We start from the raw sequence: 11,174 nt of genomic DNA on the forward strand, positions 1-11,174 counted from the left end.
GGATAAAGTGCTAGAAGTTTGGAACTCTAGAAGGCAGAAGAGTCGTGGAGAAGGATTAGTATAAACAGGATTCACCTGACTTCTAACTTGGTCTCTTGGGAACAGAAAATCATTACGAGAAACTTCTCTCTAGACCAGTTCACTGGGAGAAATCACATGCTTGCGGATGGAGTAACAGGGGGAAATGTCCCTAATGACCAAATCTAGGCATCCATAAATATCTCACATGCTGCAGTCCTTCCGCTTCTGCCACCTCAGAGTAGAGGAGACATGCTCATTGCTTTTGGAGTCCTGCATCTGCAAAGGGGCTTTAGTTCCTCTTGTGTCTTGTCTGAGAACACAGCTTCAGACTCCATCATAAACCATCCTTAAGGAATTCAGACTTCCACACAAGATCTTCCTTTCAAAGAACCTAACTAGGTGGGTCTAAGGACTCACAGATACTTCAAGTAAGATTCAGAGAGAACGGAAGATGAAAAATTTTACCCAAGGTCAAAAGAGATTCTCAGGAGACTAGTTCAGAGCCAAGACTTGGACATGTTTGTTTGTTGGTTGGCTAATTTATTTATAAGTACTTCATTAGTGGATTTTCAGGTGGCACAGTGGTAAAGAATCTGCCTGCCAGACTTTAATTATATTTCACTTAATTTTTTTATACTGCCATATGTAACCTAGTTTTGTTTCCACCTCATTTTCAATTTTTTTCCATATATGTGTACACATTTATGAAAACAAAAATGTGAACCAAGCAGAGGAGATTCTTGCTCATGTGGATATTATAATAGAGAAAACAGAACACAGTAAAATAAATGCATGAATAACATAACATCCTTGGGAATAATTCATCTGAAGAATGGAGACAGTTGCGGCAAATGCAGTATATTATGGAGTGTGAGCTGGGGAGAACTTCGCACGATGTATAAGGAGCAGAACCTGGACTAGTGTCAAAAAGGAAGCCTACTGGATATGTCCAAAAGGAAAAAAAAAAATTTACAGCCCAAGAGTAACAAAGAAGAATTACACAGAGAAAAATAAGAGAAAGGCCAACCTTATTCACTATTGGACCATATGAAAACTAGTGTGGTAAACAAATAGGAATAGGTACAGGATTAAAAATTAGATCAGGGACCTGACACTGATGACATGATGAAGCAAGTGGAGCAATAAAGGTCCAGTGGTCTGTGCTCCCTTGAATCCAAGGTACTTCAGCACCCAAACAGCTCCCTCTTCTCTCTGAAACCTGGCTCCTCTGTTGGGCTCTCTATTCATATTGATTTTCCCTCAGTAGCAGGAACTGCCCTTTTAAAAGTTTTCTTGCCTTTACTGCAGTGGATTCCAGACTTTTTGACTAAGTCCCAAAGTAAGATATGCCTTTCACATCATGATCCTGGGGTGATTGCAAAGAACCAGACATGACTCCACAATTGCACATGCACACTAGCATGTCTGTATAGACAAACATAGACAAACACACATATCCACACACAGACAGGTACCTACCCACGCATATGACTGAGCAAAGATGGTCAGAAATTATTTTGTGTGTATCCTTACTAGTTATGATACACTCTGATACTTTTTGTGTGTTTCATGTATTACATTCTATTTAATTTTTGCAAACCATAGTTAAAACCCCCAATGGGACCTAATCTGAGAACATGAAAACATTCCTCTTGCTTCTTCTCCATGCCTATTCTAGTATTCCCCTGCACCTTTTCTGTCTCTCATTGTCTTTTATTAGCAGCAATTTTTGTGAGGCCATATTCTTTCAAGTCCATGCAATATATATTGAATTAGTTACAGTTCCCCACTAAATCTGCTCGGAATGGGGTAGGGAAAAGGTGGTGAATGTGTAAAATATTGCTGCATGTGTCAAGGTTCTCACAGTCTAGCAGGGGAAAAAGACATGGGATTAAATAAAAGTTACAGAGAGAAGAATAGCCCCACCACAGTGCTGTGTGTGTGTGTGTGTGTGTGTCTGCGTGTGTGTGTGTGAACTTGTGTACACCAAAATGTTCTCCTGAAAATACAGATGACAGAATGTCAACCAAATATTAAAACAAAAAGTGGATTGATTTTTGTGCTCAGGATTCCTTGGAGATAAAATTAATAAGGTGCAAAGAACAACTTGTGAATTACGGACTCCCTGTACCTTAGGGTCGGAGAAGGCAATGGCACCCCACTCAAGTACTCTTGCCTGGACAATCTCATGCATGGAGGAGCCTGGTAGGCTGCAGTCCATGGGGTCACTACGAGTTGGACGCGACTGAGAGACTTCACTTTCACTTTTCACTTTCATGCATTGGAGAAGGAAATGGCAACCCACTCCAGTACTCTTGCCTGGAGAATCCCAGGGACGGGGAAGCCTGGTGGGCTGCCGTCTATGGGGTCGCACAGAGTCGGACATGACTGAAGTGACTTAGCAGCAGCAGCAGCAGTACCTTAAGGTTGAGTAGCAGCAGGAAGGTCACTTCATTCCTTAGCATCCTCTGGCCCCCTCTCTCATCACTCTCCCTCTTGTATCTTCCCCTTGGGAAACTGGCTTCTTTGGAGCCTGAATATCTGAAACAGGTGTCTCCTTCAGGGCCTTTGCACCGGCCATTCCTTCTACCAGGCAGGCCTCTCTTTCTTGAGATCTCTGTTCAAATGTTACCTACTTTGCCAGCCTACCTGAACACCCAGTAAAGAATAATACCCCAGCCTCTCTCCATTATGCCCCCTTTTCCTTCATTTTACCTGTCACCATTTAACATGTTATATGATTTTGTATTTGCTAACATTATTTCTCCATCATCCAATTATAGGAACTTTTGTCTCTCAGCACACTCTACCTCTTGCCTTGAAGCTGGTAAGTACTCAATTTATGAGTCCCAAAGGATTGACAAAAATCTCATTAAAAGTATGCAATACCTGAACTCTTGGGGAAATGGCTGCAAAAGAACAGGAATTTGTAATCAGAGATGGAACAGGGAATGCCCTGAAGGGGAAAGATTTCACACCAAAATTATAGGCATTGATTTCATGACTGCAAAATATAAATTGTATCATTTGACTATGCCAGTAATGCTCATTTTTGTGAAAAGTGGTCATATCATTTTGGGGGATTTAATTCCAGGTCATTCCCTCCACCACATGGAGCCAGAGAATGAAACACATATTTCAGAATTTCTTCTTCTTGGACTATCAAATGAACCAGAACTTCAGCCCCTCATATTTGGGCTTTTCCTCACCATGTACCTGATCACTGTGTTTGGAAACCTGCTCATCTTCCTGGCCGTCAGCTCAGACTCCCACCTCCACACCCCCATGTACTTCTTCCTCTCCAACCTGTCCTTTGTAGACATCTGCTTCATCTCTACCACCATCCCAAAGATGATGTGGAATATCCAGATGCAGAGCAAAGTTATCACCTATGAAGGCTGCATCAACCAGATATACTTTTTACTACTCTTTGCAGGGTTGGATGACTTCCTCCTGACTGTGATGGCCTATGACCGGTTTGTGGCCATCTGCCACCCCCTGCACTACACAGTCATCATGAACTCCCGGCTCTGTGGACTGCTGGTTCTAGTGTCATGGATGATGAGTGCCCTGAATTCCTTGATACAAATCTTAATGATGTTGCGGCTATCCTTCTGTAGAGTCCCGGAGATCCCCAACTTTTTCTGTGAACTCAATCAGGTAGTCCAAAGTGCCTGTTCTGGCACTTTTCTTAATGATGTGATGGTGTATATTGCAGCTGGGCTGCTGAGTGGTGGTCCTTTCATTGGTATCCTTTACTCTTACTCTAAGATAGTTTCCTCCATACGAGGAATCTCATCAGCTCAGGGGAAGTACAGAGCATTTTCCACCTGTGCATCTCACCTCTCAGTTGTCTCCTTATTTTATTGTACAACCCTAGGAGTGTACCTTAACCCTGCTGATGCACACAACTCACACTCAAGTGCAATAGCCTCAGTGATGTACACTGTGGTCACCCCAATGCTGAACCCCTTCATCTACAGTCTTCGGAATAAAGACATAAAAGAGGCTCTGAAAAGATTCATTGAGCAATAAAAGGACAAACTCTTCTGCAGCTAATAAGTGGATCCAGAAATTGCCATTCTTCCATTAGACTGTGAATATATAATTTGTCTTTTCTATTGCTTCCTTAATTTTACATTTTTTGACTTCAACTTCTGTTTATATGTAAATAATTCAGTTTATTAAGCTTTCCCATTTATTTCATTTTCCTGCTTTCACATATTTTCTTCCAAACTTATATCAGAAATATGTGCAAATTCCCTTTTATTTCTTGAGTCTATGTGAATTTAAGAATAGTATCTTTTCAAGTGACATATATCATTTCAAGTTTTTTTCTTTTATTTTTCTAAAAGAATAGTTAGAAGTTGTATTACTCATATTGAATAAGCTCTACTTGGCACCTTCACTATGTAATTTAAGTAACTCACTTTATCAGGCCTTTTCTTCTATCTCATACAGAATAATGACTGAGAACCACTGACCTAGAGCAAGAGAACTAGAAAATTCTCATGTTCTAATCACCACACACACCTTACTCACTTCATAGCTTTGGGTTTTCTTTATTTTAAAAATTTAATTGGAGGCTAATTACTTTACAATATTGTAGTGGTTTTTGCCATACATTCACATGTATCAGCCCATGGGTGTACCTGTGTTCCCCATCCTGCACCCCCCTCCACCTCCCTCCCATCCCATCCCTCTGGGTCATCCCAGTGCACCAACCCTGAGCACCCTGTCTCATGCATTGAATCTGGACTGGTGACCTATTTCACATATGATAATATACATGTTTCACTGCTATTCTCTCAAATCATCCCACCCCCGCCTTCTCCCACAGAGTCCAAAAGTCTGTTCTTCACATCTGTGTCTCTTTTCCTGTCTCACATACAGGGTTATCGTTACCATTTTTCTAAATTCCATATACATGCATTCAGTTCAGTTCAGTCGCTCAATCGTGTCCAGCTCTTTGCGACCTCATGATTCGCAGCACTCCAGGACTCCCTGTCCATCACCAACTCCTGGAGTTCACTCAGACTCACGTCCATCGAGTCAGTGATGCCATCCAGCCATCTCATCCTCTGTCGTCCCCTTCTCCTCCTGCCCCCAATCCCTCCCAGCATTAGAGTCTTTTCTAGTGAGGCAACTCTTCGCATGAGGTGGCCAAAGTACTGGAGTTTCAGCTTCAGCATCATTCCCTCCAAAGAAATCCCAGGGCTGATCTCCTTCAGAATGGACTGGTTGCATCTCTTTGCAGTCCAAGGGACTCTCAAGAGTCTTATCCAACGCCACAGTTCAAAAGCATCAATTCTTCGGCACTCAGCCTTCTTCTCAGTGCAACTCTCAAATCCATACATGACCACAGGAAAAACCATAGCCTTGACTAGATGGACCTTTGTTGGCAAAGTAATGTCTCTACTTTTGAATATGTTATCTAGGTTGACTATACTGTATTGGTGTTTTTCTTTCTGGCTTACTTCACTCTGTATAATAGGTTTCATCCACCTCATTAGAACTGATTCAAATGTATTCTTTTTAATGGCTGAGCAATATTCCATTGTGTATATGTACCATAGCTTTCTTATTCATTCGTCTGCTGCTGGACATCTAGGTTGCTTCCATGTGCTGGCTATTATAAACAGTGCTGCAATGAACATTGGGGTACACGTGCCTCTTTCAATTCTGGCTTCCTCAGTGTGTATGACGAGCACTGGGATTGCTGGGTCATAAGGCAGTTATATTTGCAGTTTTTTAAGGAACCTCCGCACTGTTCTCCATAGTGGCTGTACTAGTTTGCATTCCCACCAACAGTGTAAGAGAGTTCTCTTTTTTCCACACCTTCTCCAGCATATATTGTTTGTAGATTTTTGGATAGCAGCCATTCTGACTGGAGTGAGATGATACCTCATTGTGGTTTTGATTTGCATTTCCCTAATAATCAGTTTAATCACCTCACCCTTCTGAACCACAGTTTTGCAAATTTAGAATGAAGCTTATAATTGTACATCCTCATAAGATGTTCTGTTGCAAAGTAACAAATGAGACAACAGATATAAGATGCTAAGCTCAGTCCATGGTGCATTAAAAGATCCATGTGGATCTCTTATCATTACCAAGTTTTTTATGATTAAAGGATTAAACCCTAGCTTTTTACTTGTGTTAAAACAGAAAACACCTAATTGATGTGTCAAAAGCGTTTTGAAGTCAGGGATTATTTTACCTATGTTTTCATAGCAAAGGAACACAGCTCTATCCATTATGGAGGAGGAAATAATAATTTTCCGGATATCTCAAGAGCTGCATTCCCCATCACAAGATAGTGCTTTTGGAACCAAGGGACCTAGTCCAGACAGGTTCCTCAGACTTAGATTTGGAGGACACTTTGACTCAGGGTTGCAGAAAGTGTCAGTGTTAGAACTCTGGAATACAGGCGTGTTCATGGAGTAGTAATAAGAATTGGATACACGACTTCTAACCTGGTCTCCTGGGAATGACCAATCAGCTGAAAAAATTCAATTCTGTCCAGACAAGTTCCCCTGAGGAAATGATGTGTTTGAAGATTGAGGTAATAGTGGAAAATGTGCTGAACATGTATAATGAGCAGATAAGGCAAATACACAGAGCTATAAATATCTCCACTGCTGCAGTGTCTGAGCAGCTCCACCTTGAGCTGAATGGGGCATGGTTTTGCATTTGGATTCTTAAGTATGGTTCAGAGACCCACGCTTCACTCTTTCCTTCTTTCTTGTCTGGATTCAGAGCTTCAGTCTCCACCATCAACCCTTCAGGAGGAATTTGGATTTCCACACAGAGACCTTCCTCTCAGACTTCCTATCTGGGTGAGTCTGAAAGCCTAGCAGGAGAAAGTCAGAGAGGATGAAACCCAAAAACATTTACCTGAGGTCACCTGAAAGCCCAAACTGCTGGTCCAGAGCCAAGGGTGTCTTAATAACTTATAATCAATTTGTTTCATATGTAAAAAAGACAAGTGCCTATTGCATTCAGCAGTTCAAGAATTGTTGATAATTATGCGATGGGGATGAAAACCTAGTTAGGGGAGACTCAATAAGAAATGGCAGGCACAGTGGTGTCAGTAAACTTTGAATATTTCCAAGGATATTTGCAGTTTAAGAGAGTAGGGAAACATACTATTTGGTCAAGAATTACTTGCAGTGAAGTGATGACATTTTATGTATTTATTTTTGATTTTTGAGATGGGGTATATTTGAGCATGTTCTATATTCATAAAGAAGATCCAGGTCAATGGAATAGCTACTACCCTGAAGCTTACAGTTCTTAAGACACATTTCATAGAATCTTTTCTCACATTGAGTATTCACTTGAAAAAAATTGAATTTAGTATACAGAGTCACATTATGCTAAAAGGCTTAATTTTGCATTAGGTTTGTTACCTGGGAGGCTGAATATATTTGGGGGGGTGATTAATCATTTGCTTTTCTATTATGTATTATCTATGCACATTGTTTCATATACTGGCATTTGAGTGTTATTGTTTCTTTCTTTTTTGCTCTATCATTTCCTCTGTAATTTTATGCATACCTCTATGAAGGCAACAGAATGTATAAAACAGGTGAGGTCTCTGATTATTTGGATCTAACATTTTAATGGAGAAATATTTCAGAATAAAATAAACGCATATATTGCAAAGTGTCATCTGATACAAATCACATGAAGGAAGGGATAGGTTCTGTGGTGTTTATAGGATTTTGTAGGGTATATTATGAGGAGTTTATCACAGGTGGGACAAGTCTCAGAAACAGAAGTAGAGTGTGACCAAGGGGGTTGCCATCAAAAAAAAAAAAAGAAAGAAAGAAAGAAAATCAAAGCACGGGAATAACAAAAATGCCACTTAAGAAAAGTGATAGGGGACCTATGTACTGGCTAAGTAGTGAAGAATCCACCTGCCAGTGTAGGAGACATGGCCCAATCCCTGATCCAGGAAGATCCCACATGTTGTGGAGCAACTGAGCCTGTGCACCACAACTATTGAGCCCGTGATCTAGAGCCCAGGAGGTGCAACTTCTCAAGCCCACACACCCTAGAGCCTGGACTCTGCAATGGGAAGTCACAGCAATGAGAAAGCCGCACCACAACTAGAGAGCAGCCCCCGCTTGTTGCATTTAGAGAAAAGTCCGCACAGCAATGTAGACCCTACACAACCAAAATTAAATAAATAAAATCTTTTTTAAAAAGAAAGAAAAGCAATAGAAGGGAAAGTCTCATTCACTACTGGACCATATGAAAATAAGTGTGGACAAATACACAGAAATAAATATGGAATAAAGAATTGATCGAGGGCCTGATGTGGACACGGTAGTGAGGCACTGGAGGAATAGAAGTGCAGTCAGTGTGTGGGCCCTTGAGCCTGAGGTCACTTCAGCCCCACACTGCCATCTGCTCCTTCTGCAATCTGCTCTTGCCTTGTACTCTATTTATACTGTTTCTCCCTTGGCAGGGACTGGTCTCTTATAAATGTCTTCTTGCATTTATCGCAGTGTATAAGAAACTTTTTTGACTCTGTCCCAGCTAAGACATGCCTTTCATATGTGATCTAACCATACCTGCATGCATGGGCATGAACATACACAAACACAGGCTTCTGAACAAAGAGAATCAGAAAAATCCTACTGTATGTGATGCAGTCTGACAGTTTAATTTTGCATTTTATTTTTTCTATGCTATTTTATTTTTACAAACTACATAGTCTGAAACTCTAATAGGTGTGAATCTCAGAATATGGGAAACGTTTCTCCAGCATGTCTTTGAAAACTCTGTTAATGTTTCCCTGGACCTTTTTGGAGATTTCTATGAGAACATGTCTTTTTCATTCCTTCATGCAGTATGTATTTATTCAGGTACTGCTCACAACTAAACAAAATCTAAGGAGTTGAAGAGTATGGCATTTATAGTCTAGCAGAGAATAACAGATGCAGAATTAATTAAAACCTCATAATGATAATCCTGTATCTAAATGACTATAAATGAAATCCCCTGTTTTCTGTACAAATTTTTTTTAAAAAGAGGAGAATTCATGAAAGAAACGATCTGAAAAAGAAGTCTGAAAAAAGAAGATGGTGTTTTGGAGATAGGGAGGGGTGAAAATTCCAAATAGTGTGGTTGATTCTCTAAGGAGGTGCATATAAGTTCTGAGTCTTGAGCCTGTGGCATCAAGTGAAGCTGTGACTCAAGTTGAATATTCATGAGATTGATGTGAGTGAAGGCAGCACAAGGCTGAAGTGGTGGTTCAGTCACAGAGAGTCAAGGCTAGGATTTGAAGCTGTGGAATTTGGGGCTTGTTTCACAGTGGGGAGTCACAGGGAGAGAAGGAAGTCAGGGAGTTGGTTGTTTTGAAGCACAGCTGTTCCCTCTGACTAGCACACACTTCTACCCAGAGAGACCCATGTCTCCTTTTTCCTCTTTCTTGAAGTTTCTGATCAAATGTTTTCCAGGCTACCTGAACACGCAGTAAAAAATAATACCCTCATCAATTCTCTTCTTTATATTTGATCTATTTTCCTTTACAGCACTTGTCAACATATGATCATTTGTATGAGTTTTTAAGTTTTTTCCTTATATGTTTTCTCCACCATTGAACTACATGATCTGTTGTCTCTCAGCACCCTCTCCTCTTTCTCCAGAATTCGGTAGGTCTTAAATTTGTATTCCCTCAAATGCATAACAAAATCCCTCATTACGAATGTAGAATACTTGACTACTGGGGGGAAAAGCTGACTGTAAGATAGGCTTTCCTATTTGGAGATGGCACAGGAAATTGGCTTGAAGGGGAAATTTCTATACAAAGTCATGAATATTTTTTGAATGCAAAATATAAATGTTAGAGTTCACCTATGTTTGCAATGCCAATTTTTGAAAAACTAGTCATGCTATTTTTTGTTTCTAGGAAGTCATTTGCATAACATGGAACCCAGAAATGAGACACCAATTTCAGAATTTATTCTCCTGGGATTATCAAATGAACCAGAACTGCAGCCCCTCATATTTGGACTTTTCCTTTCCATGTACCTGATCACTGTGATTGGAAACCTGCTCATCATCCTGGCTGTCAGCTCAGACTCCCACCTCCACACCCCCATGTACTTCTTCCTCTCCAATCTGTCCTTTGTAGACATCTGCTTCATCTCCACCACCATCCCAAAGATGTTGAAGAACATAAGGACACAGAACAAAGTAATAACCTATGAAGGCTGCATCATCCAGATGCATTTTTTCATACTTTTTGTGACATTGGATGCGTTTCTCTTGACTGTGATGGCTTATGACCGCTTTGTGGCCATCTGCCACGCCCTCCACTACACAGTCATCATGAACCCCTGAGTCTGTGGACTGCTGGTTCTCCTCTCCTGGATCATGAGTGCTCTGAATTCCTTGATACAAAGCGTAATGGTGTTGTGGCTGGCCTTCTGTACAGACTTGGAAATCCCCCACTTTTTCTGTGAAGTTAATCAAGTGGTTCAACTTGCTTGTTCTGACACTTTTCTTAATGACCTGTTGATGTATTTTGCAACTGGGGTGTATGGTGGCATTTCCCTCACTGGAATTCTTTACTCATATTCTAAGATAGTTTCCTCTATACTAGGAATTTCATCTGCTCGGGGGAAGTATAAAGCATTTTCCACCTGTGCCTCTGACCTCTCAGTTGTCTCTTTATTCTTTTGTACAGTCCTGGGAGTATATCTTAGCTCTGCTGCTACTCGCAGCTCACAATCAAGTGCTGTTTCCTCGGTGATGTACACTGTGGTCACACCCGTGCTGAACCCCTTCATCTACAGTCTGAGGAATAAAGACATAAAGAGGGCTCTGAAAAGGATCATTGGGATGGCAGCTATATAAGGACCAGTTTTATCGGGGCTGGAGAAATGCCTGTGATTTTAGGGCTCAAAACCTCAGAGCCCAATTCTTTGATCAGGTTGCTGAAGTAGAACTTGATCTTTCTATTTATTTCCCCAAATTTCCATTTCATTGAATTCAAGGCCTCTACATTATATTACCAAATGAAATTATATACTGGGGAATTGTACCAACTTCTATTGTGCTCCCCATGAGTGTGTAGTCAGCTGTAAATCTCTCTACATAAGCATCTGAATGCAGAGTTCCAAAGAATAGAAACAAGA

General features: G+C 40.7%; 2 protein-coding genes across 2 annotated transcripts; both read left to right on the forward strand.

The window, feature by feature from the left end:
- Positions 1–3,132: 3,132 nt before the first annotated feature.
- Positions 3,133–4,056, forward strand: LOC113896659 (olfactory receptor 7A17-like). Its single transcript, XM_027548873.1, has one exon. It carries the CDS (start codon positions 3,133–3,135, stop codon positions 4,054–4,056), a length of 924 nt encoding a protein of 307 aa, XP_027404674.1.
- A 5,904-nt stretch (positions 4,057–9,960) lies between these two features.
- On the forward strand, positions 9,961–10,893 carry LOC113896467 (olfactory receptor 7A17-like). Its single transcript, XM_027548639.1, is given in 1 exon segment — positions 9,961–10,893. A coding segment is annotated over 1 exon segment (933 nt).
- The last annotated feature ends 281 nt before the right edge of the window (positions 10,894–11,174 follow it).

The sequence above is a fragment of the Bos indicus x Bos taurus genome, chromosome 7 (genome assembly GCF_003369695.1).
Source record: "Bos indicus x Bos taurus breed Angus x Brahman F1 hybrid chromosome 7, Bos_hybrid_MaternalHap_v2.0, whole genome shotgun sequence".
In the NCBI taxonomy this organism is placed as follows: Eukaryota; Metazoa; Chordata; class Mammalia; order Artiodactyla; family Bovidae; genus Bos; species Bos indicus x Bos taurus.

What these genes read in the sequence shown, in the direction of transcription:
- LOC113896659 (XM_027548873.1), top strand. Translation starts at nt 3,133, where the DNA reads ATGGAGCCAGAGAATGAAACACATATTTCAGAATTTCTTCTTCTTGGA.